Source organism: Guillardia theta (assembly GCF_000315625.1).
Source record: "Guillardia theta CCMP2712 unplaced genomic scaffold GUITHscaffold_25, whole genome shotgun sequence".
NCBI classification, from domain to species: domain Eukaryota; class Cryptophyceae; order Pyrenomonadales; family Geminigeraceae; genus Guillardia; species Guillardia theta.
Window position 1 is genome coordinate 24,542 of NW_005434649.1, and position 16,045 is coordinate 40,586.

At 50.9% G+C, this 16,045-nt stretch overlaps 4 protein-coding genes across 4 annotated transcripts; 2 read left to right on the forward strand and 2 right to left on the reverse strand.

The window, feature by feature from the left end:
* Positions 1–28: 28 nt before the first annotated feature.
* Positions 29–5,427, reverse strand: GUITHDRAFT_106498 (hypothetical protein; the record flags this gene model as incomplete). The annotated part of the gene is made up of 7 exons (XM_005834434.1): positions 29–568; positions 619–699; positions 755–3,706; positions 3,755–3,828; positions 3,872–4,017; positions 4,081–4,876; positions 5,349–5,427. The coding sequence occupies 7 exons, from the start codon at positions 5,425–5,427 to the stop codon at positions 29–31; spliced, it is 4,668 nt and encodes a 1,555-aa protein (XP_005834491.1).
* Positions 5,428–8,374: 2,947 nt separating this feature from the next.
* Positions 8,375–9,657, reverse strand: GUITHDRAFT_152016 (hypothetical protein; the record flags this gene model as incomplete). The annotated part of the gene is made up of 9 exons (XM_005834435.1): positions 8,375–8,519; positions 8,570–8,618; positions 8,677–8,889; positions 8,951–9,047; positions 9,096–9,165; positions 9,217–9,258; positions 9,310–9,401; positions 9,449–9,488; positions 9,617–9,657. 9 exons carry the CDS (start codon positions 9,652–9,654, stop codon positions 8,483–8,485), a joined length of 678 nt encoding a protein of 225 aa, XP_005834492.1. The 3' UTR covers positions 8,375–8,482.
* A 638-nt stretch (positions 9,658–10,295) lies between these two features.
* On the forward strand, positions 10,296–11,169 carry GUITHDRAFT_137302 (hypothetical protein; the record flags this gene model as incomplete). Its single annotated transcript, XM_005834436.1, has 4 exons — positions 10,296–10,850; positions 10,895–10,975; positions 11,023–11,100; positions 11,152–11,169. The coding sequence occupies 4 exons, from the start codon at positions 10,296–10,298 to the stop codon at positions 11,167–11,169; spliced, it is 732 nt and encodes a 243-aa protein (XP_005834493.1).
* Positions 11,170–14,599: 3,430 nt separating this feature from the next.
* Positions 14,600–15,339, forward strand: GUITHDRAFT_60417 (hypothetical protein; the record flags this gene model as incomplete). Its single annotated transcript, XM_005834437.1, has 3 exons — positions 14,600–14,761; positions 15,021–15,168; positions 15,218–15,339. Coding segments are annotated over 3 exons (432 nt in total), but the record flags the coding sequence as incomplete, so codon positions are not given.
* Between the last annotated feature and the right edge of the window lie 706 nt (positions 15,340–16,045).

Below are 16,045 nucleotides of genomic sequence, written 5' to 3' on the forward strand. Positions count from 1 at the left end.
CGCGAGCTCAGGGTCTTCACCCTGTACCTCATGCTCTCCAGGCCGACAGCTGCTTGACATCCTCTTTTCTCCTTTCTTGGATCTCAACAGAGCTCCTTCCATATCTCTCAAGTAAATCATAAAGCGCTTCGTCGTTGTATTCCTCCAAGCTTCTCAACCCGCCATCGGTCGCGGGGTTCGAGCAGTGCTTGAGCAGCTCCTTCAGACCTTGCATGTCTATCTGCGCATTTCCGGGTACTACGAGTGTTTTGGCGCTGTCCATGATCTGATTGATGCATTGCTTCACGTTGGTCTCGGACTGACTGCTTTTGTTGCCCTCAAGAAGAAGGCTCCGAAGCTTCCGATCTGATATAAACCTTCCGCTCTGAGGAAGCCTTGCTCGGGTCTCGTTGAGCAGGACAGAGAAGAGCTCCGTCAGCAAGCTGTCAGCGTCTTGGGTCTCCTCCTTCACTGCCGCGTACGCGTCGACGAGGATGGCGAGGAAAATGTTCATGAGAAGAAAGAAGGCGATGAAGAGATACGACCAGATGAAGATCTGGAGAGCAAACGAACCTGCCGCGTGTTGCATCTACGGGAGCCTCGTCGTCAGTCAGGTCGCAGCATGTCAGATTGACATACGGTAGAGTAGAACTGCGTCGAGTCAAAGCTGACGAGGATGATCATCAACGTCTCTGCAGATGAAGACAAGTCCTTCATACCCTGCAAAGTCAGTGTTACAGCAGTCGATGGTACATATGCTGCGCTCGCTGCTCACTTCGTACAAGTGTCCGAACATAACGTTGCCAACGATAGCAAATCCAATCAAAACAATACCGAAAAGGATCAGGAAATGGAAGAGATCGACTGCTGCACGTCCTATAGTTCTCGTCACCATCCCCATCCTCTCTTGGAAGTCCATTGACTTCAACAAGCGCAGGATGAACATGACGACGGTCACACCTGCGAACACAGAGTTGACTCTCAGAGCCGAGGCGATGCTCTGGATCTTGCTGAGGAAGTCAAGGAACTCATACTCCTTGCTGCTGACCGTGCGAAAGTACCGTGCCTGGGCAGGTTTGTCTGCTGTGATCGGAGGATCAAAGAACGTTTTCCTTCTCGAAGAGTTAGAAAAATTGGGGCCGTAAAATAGGACGGGGTAGTTGGGACTGAGATGAAACTGGTGCATGGCCTGGTACACAGGGATCCAAGTTATGATCGTCCCCAGCATGGATATGAAGTGCAGCCAATCGATCCAGTTGAAGGGGTCGAGCACGTACTTCTTAAGCAGAAACCTCCTCGCCATCCCGAGAATCTCCATCGTCTCCATGTAGCCATTGATGCACAGAGCGCAGATGACAAAGAGCATAAGGAAGATAGTTAGGGGGCTTGGATACAAGATGAGGTCTACGTTGAAGCTGTCGAGCATGTAGTTCCAGTCAATGTTGCCCCCGTTGTCCCAAGTGAAGAAGATCTGACAGTAGCAGAACATTCCGTGTACTGCGCTGTATGTGAGAATCTCAACTGTGACTTCCGAGGTCTGTGAGTCGATAAACTGACCGTCCTGAGCAAAGGTAACCATCTTCTCAGCTTGTTTCTGCGTCAGCCTCTCGTCGAAGAAAAGCTTGAAGGTGCTTCTGCTGCCTTCCACGATCTCCGAACGCTTCTTATACACTGAAGTGCTGCTATCAGCGCTTCGTTCTCCGTCCGACAGCATTCCATCAAGGTTTGTGTCAAGTCGGTTCTGATCATATTCATGGGGATAGAACCCTTTGGGAAACGACAAAGATTCCTTGCCGTTGCTATCTTTCAGCACGTACCTCTCGCTTGGCGCGTAAAAGACTTCTGGGGACAGCTTGGGATTGTAGAGGTTGCTGAAGGGCATGAAGTTTGGATCATACCCGTAAGGTGTCGAATCGTAGGTGCCTGTTGCGGGACAATACTTTCCGGAGTCAACTGTTGCAGCATATTGTCTGACGTCCATCCTGTCAATCTTCTGCAAGCACGATGTCGTCGGACTCCTCCTCTGCGTGACGACAACCGCCCCGACCATTCGATTGTTTTTAGTGATTTCGCGCAGCTTCGGCTGGAAGGAAGGTATGATTTGAGGAGGCCTGCCTGCAGGACCGTAGCTCCAGACCTCGAATGGGTTGTTGTCCGAGCACTTATCATTGATCAGTTGCAGCAGCTTAGTTGCGTCCGTGCACCCCGAGAACCTGCCGGATCCTGGGCACTTGTCTTGCGGACATGCTCCGTTGAAGGCATCAGAGTTATCAGTGCAGAAGTTGCATCTGGCACACACACCAAAGTCAGAATAGCCGGGGATTTGCTGACAGAAGAGGTTCTCCAAGCAATCATAGTGTGTGACGCAAGGATAGGCCCCTTCAGTCAGATATGCGAGCGGTGAATCAATCTTGTAGGACAGTAACTGCAAATTGGATATGCTTTCAGCAACTTTTGTCTGAATGCTTGTAAAGTGCTTGACAAGATCGTCAGCGTATGAAACTGCTTGGATGTTGCTTTGACTGAAGATGCGAAACGTGACCGCAAATGTCTGACCGTTAGATACTTGCTCTGTCGTCGCTTCCTTCACCAAAATGTTTTCATGGGGTGCACCTGAAAACGACGAAAATGCGGCATGCAGCAGCTCAAAGGCTGCTGAAGCAACTCCCGCTAAGAATACTCCCGTCAAAGAAAAGGAGACAATAGGGGGAGGACGAATACAGAGAGAAGCGAAGAGATAATCGCTTGACACGTTGTGTATGCATGAGATCGCGACGATGTAATACTTTGATCCGTCTCGATCTGCGTTGAGATTGTAAGCAAGTTCCCTTGTTCCATTCTGTAGCATCTTCCCCTCCTCGCAGATAGGTTCAGACGAGCAGAAACCATCTTGACAGGTGGCAAACGTGTAGCTCCAAGTCGAGCCTGGGGTCTCAGTCATCAAGGAGATGAGGTGGGCTGTTGGTGCAGTTGAGCAATCCTGGCTCAGCTCTGGTGTTGACAGCTGCCACTTAGGAGGTAGAGGACGGGATGGACAGTCATCTCCTCCCCAGCCTATGCAGATAGATCCGACTCCGTTGGAGTTGATAACTTCAACTCGCGCGGAGCCTCCTTTCACAGTAACATGTTGCTCGATGGAAATACCAGAGAGGCTGACTTCTGGAACGCAGGGAAAGAGCATGCAGTATTCAAGACTTCTGCAGCTACATACTACGACCTGCATGACTCCATACCGTACTGTGTAGCCCAAGGAGGCAGGTAAGATCGTCTTGATGGAGATGTTGATCGGCCCAGAGCCGCCCGAGTCAATAACCCACCATTGCGAGTAGTCACTCTGAAGGCTGCTGCTGAAGATGTGACCTGAAGCCTTTGAGATAGTTTGCTCACGGGCAGGAGAAGACCATCTGAGCTCCGATGAAGCTTCTACACTATGCTGCTTGACCTCTGCCCCCCGTACGCTCGAGCCTCTGCCGTTCAAATTCTGCTTCCAGAGTTTCCCACCGTCTCGAGGGTTATGGTCAGTCATGGCGACGTCTCCTGCTGCTGAGCTCGTCCAGGGCCTGGTGGGTCGTCGAATCGGAATGTCGCGACCGGTGGCATTCGCTGCTTTTGCCATAGTCCTTCTCTGGGAGGCAGGACAAGGTATCAAAGCATTCGCCAGAAACTCCAAGTTTGCAATCGAGCTGGAATCTGATGCTGCGTCAGGAAAGGTGCTGCAATATGGAACCTGAAGAAGCAAGGATGTCGGACTTGGAAAGCGCTCAAAAGCAAGCACCTGCAGGAGTGTCGTCTTGGTCGTTGAAATCGTTCCACTCAGCCCGTAGGAGTTCAAAATTCGTACCCAAAGATCTGAGGTAGAGAATCACTGCCTCTCCTCAGGTCGAGCGAGTACCTGGAATAGACAGGGAGGAACAGGCGCTGCCGGGTGTGTACAGACAGTACCCTACCATCGCGTTGGTAAGGATGATGCTCCAGGCAATGACCTCGCTTCGGATGCCGAAGGCATAGTCGTTCTTGGTAACGTCTACGGGAATAGTGCTGCAGGTAAGTTAGTGAATGACAGCAAGCACCTGGGCTGCAACTTCATGCCCTCAGAGGTACCTTGGGACTACTCGGTAAGGTTGAAACTCAGCACGATCTAACATTTCGAAGTTCTTCTTCGTTTGGTACTTGACCAGGGAATACTTTCCGTCTGGCACCTCAACAGTCGTACTGGTAGCGTTCTGATCCTTGGCAAAGAGAAAGTCTTGAATGCTCTCGCTCCAAATGTTGTACGTGAATCCAGCTTTGTTGGCTTCAACGATGGATGGGATGGAGGAGACGTCGCCTCCTATCGATTCGGAACTGGTTCCAATCACGTCCTTGAGATTGATCTGAATTGTTGTGGTGTTGATGTATGCCCCGCAGTCTTGAGGGCAGCCGAAGCGTCCGAACCCGGGAAACTCATCAGGTGAGTCGCATACACCGTCGCCACAGATTGGATCGCTGAAGATTGTTTGAACAACGAGACCCGAAAACAAGGAATAGAAGTCCTTCGAGGCTTGCAGTACCCCAGCAGCTCCGCCATCCGAATTCGTGTATCCACCTCTTCCTTGACTTGGGAGAGTACTTTGAAGCAGATTTAGGAACGATCGTTCAACCTGGTACTGCGTGCTTATGTCTCTAGAACGATAGAGGAGCCAGACAAACGCGGTGAAGAAAAAGAGGGTTCCGAACAGTCTAAGGTATGATGATGCTCGATTGACCTTGTCGTCAACCATCTGCAGCAGAGCGTCTATTGTAGCGTCGCGTGCTTGACCAGGATCTGCGAAAGAAGGGCGAAAGAGGGACTTAGTTTCGAAGTCCTCGATAAGCTCGTCGATGGCGTCCAACCGATCGTGACTGATCCTCTGCAAGTCTGTCAACGAGCTTAGCTGTTGACTTGGGGAGTGTGCCTGCAGACTCTTTCGTTGCCGTTGCTTGTGGGTAGAAGCGATCAAGCCGCCGCCAGATCCGTCACCCGCCATGCCCCTCCAGGCCGCTCGTGTAAAGGCCCCACAAAGAAGTAATCACCCTACCCCACCTACGATCGGCGATTGATCTGGTAAGTTTCGCGATGAAGGGGTAGTTGGGTCATGGCAGTTTTAACGAGCAGCTTGGGCATCAAGATGGAGAGCAACATCGAAGGGTAAGAAAGTCACCAGAGATGAATAGGTAGGACTGAACAAGCCCACAAGAGTTTCAGCAGTGATGAAAGGATTGCGTTCAAACAAAGAAGTATGAACGAAATCAATGCAAGCTGACATAGGATGCCAAAATAGTATGAGACCAGGCTTTGGCATGCTCATTGGTGATTGCTCATCAGCTATCATTTTCAATTCAATTCTCACCAGTTTTCTTCTTCTTCTTCTTCTTCTTCTTCTTCATCATCATCATCATCATCATCATCATCATCATCATCATCGTCATCCAAGCTCCTGGATTTTTTTCCTACGCTCTTGCTAATGGCATTCGCGTACCAGGCTGATGTTGAAGATTTACACGGTGAATGGAGTCTTGCTAGTCTCTATCGTGACAGATCAGATTGAGGGCATCTAGTTTCTATCGTGACAGATCAGATTGAGGGCATTTAGCTCAAATCTTCCTGCAAACGGAGTCATAGCCTGCTTCGCTATTGTGTTTGTTGTTTTTGTCTTGGGATCCGACCCCAACCGGTATGTGTTCCAGCTGTTCAGGACAGACCCTAATGCGCCAAATGCCCACGTCGAGAACTTCATCCAAGTTGTGGTGTTGGAGCTTGGAGCTGTCATGAATGAGTCTGCTTTTGACCTGACTGCAACCATCTCGTCGCATTTTCTGCTGTGGGGCTGTGAAATATCATCATCGTGCCCTTTGCGCGAGTGAATTACAGTCTTCTCTCTTCTTCTCGGCTAACATGCTGGGAGTGTGCTGATCCACCCCCGGACATCTGCCTCTGCGCCAGTGACGCTGCTGCCTACAACTGGAGGACACTGGAGAGAACTGCGTGACTGCTGGAGCCTACTGGACATGTTTAGAGCAGCCGTGCAAGTGGCAGTATTTCCTCGTAGCTCTCGCGTGTGGGACTGACTGTTGACGCAGGTACCTCGACTGCTGAAACTTTCGCATCGACTTTTTGCCTGAGCTCCTGTGCAGAGCCAACATCCATTTCATCGGCGTCACCGATCCTTCTAACGATCCCTGGATATGCCTTCCTGGCTGGACTCGCTGTCAAACACGCAGAGCTTTCAGGCAATGGAGTCGATCACAACATGGACGCTAACCCATCTCACGAAGGTCGTCAGTTGCTCCTGCGCTCCCAGTTGTGGATCCATCGTAGTTAGGCCGCTCACACTCTTCCAGCTTCTACTTGGGCTGCTCCTCCTCTCACTTATCACGAGCTTCGCCTCTCCTGGGTCGTTGAGATTGTAGGATGTAAACTTGTCATGCTCCTCCATTGCGACTCACTTGCAGATCTTGCAGCGCCAGGAAACAGGATCGTTGGGCACAAACTTCTCAAACAACTTCGTTTCCCACCCTTGACCGCGTTCTTCCCTCTCTATCTTGTCAGCATACTAGCTCGTACAAGCTCGTACATCAGACACGTGTGTCATGGAATCAATACACCAAACCTGCCCCTCTTTTGCTTGTCTGCTTCGACATCCAAAAACAAGCTAGAAGAACCTATCTTCTAGTCTCCCGTGGTGTGCAGCTGTTTTTTTCCTTCTGAGTGCGAACTGCAGGCTCATCAGTTACCTCCATCTACATGTTAAACTTCATCCATCTTCTATCCTCTCTCATGCTTCACTGCTGATGGATGTTCATCCCTCTCAGGCTGCAAGGATCACGCGGCCGCTGGAACATTGAGGGTACTTTAATCACTAGGCTCCACATTCGGCCTGACGATAATATCACAAAAGGACATGTTCTTTCCTACTGGGACAACGGCCTGTCCTTTCCTCTGAACTTGGAATGGCACATCAGCACTAATAAAATGCCATCATCCTCAATGTTTAACTAAACATTGTACTGTACCAATTATATAAGTAAACTTTACTATAGATCGGATCAGTTTGGAAACAATTTCCTTATCACAACTGAACGTCAAACCGCTCATGCCGGGCGGCAATGGTGGCTCCTCACGCTGCTACCTCTGACTGTCTCCTCCCTCCAGCCCTCCTACCTCTCTGATGCTTTCCTGACTTCAGACACCTCTTTTCATCCTATTTCTATCCCTCCCTTCCGTTGTTTAATTCCCCAAAATGTCTCCTTTTTGACCTCCTGGTCCAAACTTCTTGCTCCTTGATTTGCTTTTCTGCTTATATATGCAACGACCCGGCTCTTGTTCATCTGACTTAGATAATAACATTCTGTCCATCAAGTTCATTAGTCTTCTGCATTTCTGCGTGTTCATTACAAAGTACTCAAGCAAAAGACATGAAAATTGATCGCTTCATTTTGACAAGGTGCCATTTGTGTCCCGGCGAGCAGCTTGCAAGTTACGATAGGCCCTTTCATGGAATATCAGAGCAGATAAGATCATCGTTTCATGTATCTCTCACAGAATTTTCCTTTGCTACTCCTTTCTTTCTTGGGTGCAGCATTTGCAGTTCAAGGAACTGTAACTGAATGTTACACGCATATCAAATCGCCCGTTGAGATCGCAGCAACAACACGGTGGCCGGTGAGAAATGCAAGGCAGACGAGCCAAACGCTGATGATGGCTTACAGGTGACGCTGAACGGTCCCATCCAGAAGTGCATGAATGGAACCAACTTCGCCTGCATCAAAGAGATCTTTGAAGAGGAAGGCATGCCTACTCAGTGAGTTAAAGCCTCGGTGTGTTTCTCTCCTTACACTGATGCAGGTACAAAGGTGCAAACTGAGGTAGTTATCATGAAGACTAAGACATCTAGCAGGCGGATGTTCAGGAAACCCTTCGCACCACCTCTCCTGCTTCTCCATGACCGACAACAACTACAAGAGGATGACAGACGGGAGCTTCTCTGAAGTAATTCGCTGCGGCCTCTCCCCAGTCTCCCCGCTCCTCCTTTCCACTTTCCACCAATGGACAAGGCAACACTGCTCCTCGTGACTGCTGCCTTCAACACCACTTCCTCCTCAAAGATTATGACCACCAATATCACTCATCGTCACAACTATTTTCCTCATGATCGATTTCACGCCTATCTGCATCGTCATATGCAAACCTTTCTTCGCTCATGTGTCATTCATATTCACTCCATGGTTTCCAGGTGAACGGAAAGTATTCTTTCTGCCTCTGCAACAAAGACAAATGTGAAATCGTGTTGTTTCATGATGAGTGCATGACGCGTTGATCAGGCAATGGAGGATCCAAGAGCAAGAGTCATCAGCTCGGGATCATTTTCTTATCCTTCATGGCTATCAATGCTGTATTCCGCGCGTAAACCGAAATTTAACCTCACCCAAACATCAAAAAAATGAAGTGTCTGGAAGAACAAGGTAGCTGCAATAGATCCGCTCGCTAGAAGGTTCCGTATCGTGCTTCTTCATCGTCGGATCTGCCATGAACTTCAGCACCAGGCATAACTTTGCACTTGCGAGGTCTCACCCTCCTCCTCCTTCATCCACTAGATCCTCATCGTCGTCACAGTGCTCAGCTAGGAATACGTCATTTAAGCAGTAGGTGACACAAGCAACAAACAAAGAATGTCAAACCTGCATTCTCGTAGTCGTCCATCTCCAAATCTTCCTCGTCCTCTAGATCTTCTCCATCCTCCTCCTCGCCTTCCCTCGTTTGCTTCTCGCCATCTTCAGTTGTTTTCTCTCCTCGACCGTCTCCTTCCTGCTCCTCTGGCCGCAGATTTTCGCCACCATCCAGCGCTTCATCATTTCCAAACAGAGCAGCTGCTGCCTCATCGAGCGCCAAACCTACAGATGAATATGAGCAACCCCTCTCCCCTTCCTCCTCCTCTTCGAGGTAGGTATCGACCGCGATCAACCCGAGGGCGAGGCCTCCCTTGTGGCTTGTCAGCAGCAGCCTTCTTGAGCTTTTTCTTGGGCTTTTCTTCCTCTACTCGCAAAAGCTCCTGAAAAATCAGCATGAGCCGAAGAGAGTGAACACCAAGTGAACACACTTCAGGCATGCTCGACAGGTCGACTTTGGGCAAGATCGCCCGGAAGACAAAATCCTTGGAGCATGCAACTCTGATTCACATCTCAGCTGCGCTGTCAACCCTCAAACTGAGAGTCTCAAACCTCTTGTAAGGCGATCTCTCTCTCAGTTCGCAGTAGCGTTGCCTGATTAAACCGATCAGAAATTCCACTCAGATGTCAACGCTGAAATGCAACCATTGCTCTAAAGTTCGCATCTCGTGGGTGAAAGAGCACTTCCTATCCTTGAAATCCTGGTCGCACTGGCGCACCCATGAAGGGAACTCTTGCTGTCATGATGTTCAGCATGCTCGGTCGACAAGATCGCAGCATGAACCTGGTCAATCGATATGGACTGTAAAGGCTTGGTGACACGCCTGTGAAAAGATCAGTCCTTCATCAATACCTCCATCCCTCTCGCTCGTCCTCTCGTGGAACCTCCGCTTTCTCTCTTCTTGTTCCTCTACTCCCTTTTCCTCCTCCTCCCCTCTCCTCCCCCTCTCACCTGCCGCTCTCAGGCCACCTGCGACCTGCATGCGCCATGATGGAGAAGGGGGTTGTCCGGGTAGGGTGAATCCAACATGGGGTAGGGTGATCATTGTGGGTATGGTGTCAAAACATAGGGTAGGGGTGTATTAATTCAATACATATCGCATTGTTGCTCATCAGAAATGTATGGTAGGGTATCAACGAGGGGGTCATATCCACGACACTGTGGGTAGTACAACCATTATGTGGTAGGTATCAGGGGTCGAAATGTGCACAAGGAATGCTGGACCAAGTAGATCAGCGAACTGAGAAAATGCAGGACATCAAGAGAAGCAGTGGCAGATCAAGATGAACACTGAGAGCAGAAGAAGGAGCAGGAGCAGGAGCAGGAGCAGGAGCAGGAGCAGGAGCAGGAGCAGGAGCAGGAGCAGGAGCACAGGCACGAGAAAGAGAAGAAGAAGGCAGGAAGAAGAGAAGGAGAAGGCAGGAAGAGAAAAAGGAAGAGGAGGAGAAAGAGAAGGAGCAGGGGCACGTGGGGAGGATTCATGCATAAGCACGAGCATGCAAAGGAAATGTTTTGTGAAGGATAGGTTGGCAAGAAGATTCTCATAAGGAAACCATAAGAAGAAATCGGATGAAGATGTAGAAGATTGAGGCAAATGGTTGTTGGTGTATAATGCTGATTCAATTGCAGGATGACCGAACTTGTGCTGGGCAGGAGGGAATATTGGCTCAAATATATCACATTAATTGTGATCCTTCAAGCGCAACTGTCATCAGCGGTTTACATAAAACTTCGGGAAAAGCAGACCAAGTGCTTCATTGAAAACATCGTCAAGAACGAAGTAGTCCTCCTTATATACAGGTCGCCCGATCAGGCCGCTCTCCCAGCCAACGAGGCAGCAGTGCAAAACTTTGTTGGAGTGAAATTGGTGGCCTCGAGTGCGAGCGGGACAGTGTTCGAATCGAAGCTAGACAAGGAAGGAAGACTAGCCTTCACTTCCTCCGAGGACGGGGATCACAATCTGTGCTTCAGGTTGTTCTTGAGCTTTGTGCTCGCGGCTCTTGCCTTGTACAGTACTCTGACGAGAATGGGCAGCATCGATGGACAAACTCTGGGTCAAGACTTCCGCGTCTACATACAGATTCAGCTTGGGACGGCAGGGGAGAACAATGATGCGTTGCTGAGGCGAGATCATTTGAGCTCCATGGAGCTGAGGGTGAGGAAACTGTCGGACGAGATCTCGAGGGTAAGGAAAAGCTCGTAACTGAAATGAGGTGATGGCTTGCGAAGGTGCAGGAGCAGCAGCGATACTTCAAGCAACGAGAGTCAAGGTTTTACGAGACCACCAAGTCCACACATGAGAGAGCCCAGGTTTGTCCTAGTCTATCTTTGATCTCACACGCTCATTTCTGTGGCAGTGGTGCAGCATCATGCAGATTGTTGCCATGATTGTCATCTCCCTCGGCAATCTGACCTATCTGAGAACTTATTTCATGGTTCCTGTGTTGTTTTTTTGCGCCTTCACTTGACCAAGTTTGTTTACGCAGGCGAAGAAGCTGATGTAAAACATGAATCTAAGATTGGACAAATCCCTGTGTTGGCTGTTGTTCGAGCCCATCAAATTCCGTGACCTGACGATTCGTTACACTGGGCCTGATGGACCCAAGTGACCAAACACAAGAAAGAACACACAGACGACAAGAGTGAAGTACTTCAAGACTGAAACTTGACCAGAACGATCCGTGCAGAGTGAATCTCAGGCTCGTCTTAGCCTGGCAGGTCACACTTGTGAACCGAGAGAATGATGTGCACCAGCAGTCAAAAGCAAGAAGAAGCCTAGTGACTAGTACATTCGAATGATCGCCGGGCCGCTCAGCTAGTAAACTGGCCTGGTGGCTCACCAGCTATGTCACCGTGGTGTTTGTTCAAGGATTCCACATGGGAGAAAACTGGAGGGAGGAAGGGAGGAAAAAGCGAGGAGGTCGGAGAGAGGAAGGAGGGATGTCGGCAGCGATCGGACTGGCTCTGATCAGGACGGTCAGGCCCACTCCGGGCCGCGTACGGTCCGCCCGCCCAACCGCCGGACCCGGCGGCGGGCCGCCGGGCCGCGCTCCGAGGCTCGCCGGGCCGGCCGCGCTGAGCGGCACGGGTGACTGCGGCAGGCCCGCCGGGTCCCCGGACCTTGGAGAGACAGAGTTTAACACCGTGGGGTGGGGTAGTCTTTGTACCCCATTTGAAAAGGGGAAAAGTAGGGGACATAAGAGCTAAGCGGTGAGACTCGATTCGTGCTATTTTGGGCAGGCAACAGGCCATGGCGGTGGGGGGGCGACAGGAGGAAGGATCCGTTGCCATGCTGAGGGGAAGAGAGGATGAGGAGCTGAGGTTTCATGTCGTACACTCCCAGAGCAGAAGTTCGAAAAGGTGAATGTCACTATACGTTGAAGCAAAGCTTGTTGAATTCATGGCAGGAGGTTGGCTTTCGTTGGTTCCCTGGTTCTGATCGCCATGGCCGTTGGCCTTGTTGCTCTCTTAGCGAATGGAGGCATCAAGGTGATATCCTTTAGTGTGCGAATGTTGACAGAGACTTACTAGATTGCAGTCCATCCGTTCAGGAAAGCAGCGCATTGCGTTCATGGCCATGGCAAGGGCTTACATCACTCAGAGATTGACGGTGGTGGATCCAACCACGTATTGTCTGGACAGCGAAGGGTACGCGAAGCCCACAGGAGGATCTATTTCACTATCCAGGGTGAATGGGCTTGGTAATAAGGAAGAGTATTACTACCTCAGTGTGATGGGGGCGGTCGGCCACGAGCTTAGCGTCTACATCGAGGTTCGCGTCTCTTGGACGTCTGACATGGACACTAAGCTGACGCCTCCAGGGATCTGACGGGTATCATCGAGACTGGAAGGGATACGGCAGTGTGTGGACTGGCCCTGTGCACGATGAAGATGCTCGCGGACATGGTATCGTCGACTACGTTCAGGTTGGCGGGATTGGTAGTTAGCGCTTCTATTGTGATGACGCTTGTTTTCAGGTCCAAGACATGCAGACCGGCGAGCTGGCTTACTTCAGATTTCCCTGTGGTGATGGAGCTATTGATGCGAACGCACACAAGCCCTCCGAGGACGAGGTGCCTGCTGCCGCCTGCTTCGATGAGAACGGAGAAGGGTAACCCTTGCAATGTCCCTTCCGAACGACTCTGACCATGGACAGGTATCGAAAGTCTCCTGGAAGTTCGATCTCAGTCAGCAAGATCAATGGAATCAGCAGCCTTGATAAGTACTACTACCTCAGCATCATGGGCGAAGTTGGCCACAAGCTGACTGCCGTCCTCGAGGCACTTGAGTTCCGTTGGATTGCTGCTTTTTGACTGGCATATGCAGGGTGAAGATGGATATCATCGCCATTGGACTGGATATGGATCAATCTGGTCAGACAAAGTTCATCAGAACAACGGAAAAAGTAAGAGGAACGTGAACCGCGATTTCTTGCAAGTGCAAGACGAGATGACTGGGGAGATCGCATACTTTGAATGGCCATGCAGAGCAAGTGAGGCAGGAAAATTAAGGACAGGGGATGGTCATGTTCGCACTTTTCCACCCCAGTGCCCCAGACAGTACACCGGGCTAGGATATTCGAAACAATCGTGCTTTGGAGCCAAGGCTTCAGAATCTTGCGCCCTTTGCATTGATGGAAATGGCTATTGCAAGCCTACAGGCGGAAGCATTTCTTTGTCCAAGGTGGAGGAGACGTATGCTGAGATATAACGACATGACTATGAGCTGCAGATTGACGGCATAGGAGGGTTGAAAGATTACTACTTCCTTAGCATCATGGGAGCTGTTGGCCATGAGCTCAAGGTCATCCTCCATGCCTCTGATGGCTATCAAAAGTATGAATCGGCTTCTGTATTACCTCCGCTCACTTTTCACTCAGGTCTTGGAGTTCATATGGGAGCGTATGGTCTGACAAGATCCATCAACCTGGATCTGGTGGTCGCACTACCGATGCTGTTGACCACCTGCAAGTTCAAGATCAGGTCCTCTCTGACCTCTCTACCTTGTAAAAATACTGATGCGTCTCAGGTCACGGGAGAGATTGCATTCTTCAAGTTTCCTTGTGAAGACGAGTACCCTAACCCGTTCACTCACGGGACTGCACATGTGGATGTTGAGGCCATCCCAGCTCCTCCTGCACCCACGTCTTGCATCGACCCAGCTGGAAGCTTGACACCCTGTGAAACAGCAAACAGCATCGTCACAAATGTACAAGCACCTGCCGGACCTCCGGGCCTGCCAGGCCCCCAGGGACCCCCGGGAGAAGTGAAGATAAAAGTGATCCCCGGCCCCCCCGGGCCCCCAGGACCCCCGGGCCTCCCCGGTCAGAGCGGAGAGAAGGTTGTCATGGGTCCTCCTGGTCCCCCTGGACCTCCCGGAGCAGACGGCAGTGTAGTCGAGCAGTATGAGTCATCCTCTGCCCCTGCCCACGTCGAGGAATGTCAGTGGTCCTACTCCGGCGCTGACGGCCCTGGTGATGGCATCTTGTGTGAAATGTCGCGTTCTGACCGTGATGACGTATGCAGAGCAATGGGGAAACATCTGCGATGCCAAGTATGCAGTGTGCAAGGATGGCAAGAAGCAATCTCCCATCAATGTGGTGTCAGCAGACCTCATCTCCAAGGCTGGTACCGACACGCTCGGATGGAACATCCCGGTCGACAGCTACGACAAATACGTGAAGGGGTAGAAGGCCACTCTCCAGCTCTGCCTTCCCTTGACACGCTCTTGTGCAGGTGCAAGGCAAGTGACGTCGATGGCCTCGAGTTCTTCAACGGACACACTTTCGAGGTCAAGCATGTGGCAGCGACCATGCAGTTCCAGGGGATCCTATACAAGTTGAGCCAGGTCCTTTGGCAGCTCGCCTCTTTGACCTGCTATCTCCTCCCTCCTCTGTTTCTTCCCTGCCTCTTTCCTCTCTCGGAACTGACAGGCTTGCAGTTTCACATCCACACACCATCGGAGCACACCATCGATGGGGAGCATTACGACATGGAAATTCACTTCGTGCACAAGACTGATGACCCCAAGGCAAAGAGCAAGGTGAGACCCAAGGGAGCCTCTGCAACCCGCCTGACAGGTCGACAGATCATGGTCGTTAGCGCTTTCTTCAAGGCGGAAAATGGGCAGGGCAGCCCCAACTTCATCAGGCAACTCACTGCGGTGGTTCCAAGGTGATGCTCCTCCTCCCTACCTGATCTTCTGTCCTCCTCTTCCCCTCCAGTACACTCCTCTCCATCTCCTACTCTCGTCATCCCCTCTCCCCTCTCTCCCCTTCCCTTCTGATCCTCTCTTCTCCTGATCCTCCCTGCTCCTGACCTCGCATTCTGCTCTCAGGCTGTCCAGCGAACCGGAGATGCTGCTTCCCATCGACTTCGCTGACATCTCCCAGACCGTGATGATAGGATCGCTGACTCACAGAGGAGCCGATGCCTTCTCCTTCGTCCCCAACTTCAAGAACTACCTCACCTACTCGGGGTCCTTTACGACTCCTCCTTGTTCAGGTTTGAGCATGTCACTGCTCGTGCTGTCTCCCCTGATTTCTCCATGCAGAGGGCGTGCAGTGGGTCCTGCTGAGGAATCCTATCTACGTCTATTCCAAGGACTTGCAGGTGATCCGGAGCCTGGAAGGAGCAAATGCTCGCCCTGCACAGCCGCTCAATGGCCGTCATGTGTATTCTTCCGTATGATGATAATGATGAGAAGTTTTATTTTTCCTTTTTGTGCTTCAATAGATCGCTCTGTGTACTCAACTCTCTCCAACTGCTAGTCGTCAGGAAGCTCTTCTGCTTCCCCTCTCCCTCTCACTCCCTGATACTCCCCTCTTCCCCTCCACCTCTCTCCTGCTCGTCATCCTCGTCATCCTCGCTTCTCCCCACTCATCTCTCTCCGGAAAATCCACCTGATTTTAATTTTAACAAGTGGCGATGAGTCCCAGGTGGGTGGGGTGGTATGAAGGTACAAGATGGGGTGGGGTAACACGAATCGGAAAGTTGCGCCCGGTGATGGCAGTGTCAGACACGAGAGAGGATGGCTCTCACTGAGATGATGGAGAAGACAGGAGGACGGTCTTACTGAGATGATGGAGAAGACAGGAGGACGGTCTTACTGAGATGATGGAGAAGACAGGAGGACGGTCTTACTGAGATGATGGAGAAGACAGGAGGACGGTCTTACTGAGATGATGGAGAAGACAGGAGGACGGTCTTACTGAGATGATGGAGAAGACAGGAGGACGGTCTTACTGATATGATGGAGAAGACAGGAGGACGGTCTTACTGAGATGATGGAGAAGACAGGAGGACGGTCTTACTGAGATGATGGAGAAGACAGGAGGACGGTCTTACTGAGATGATGGAGAAGACAGGAGGACGGTCTTAC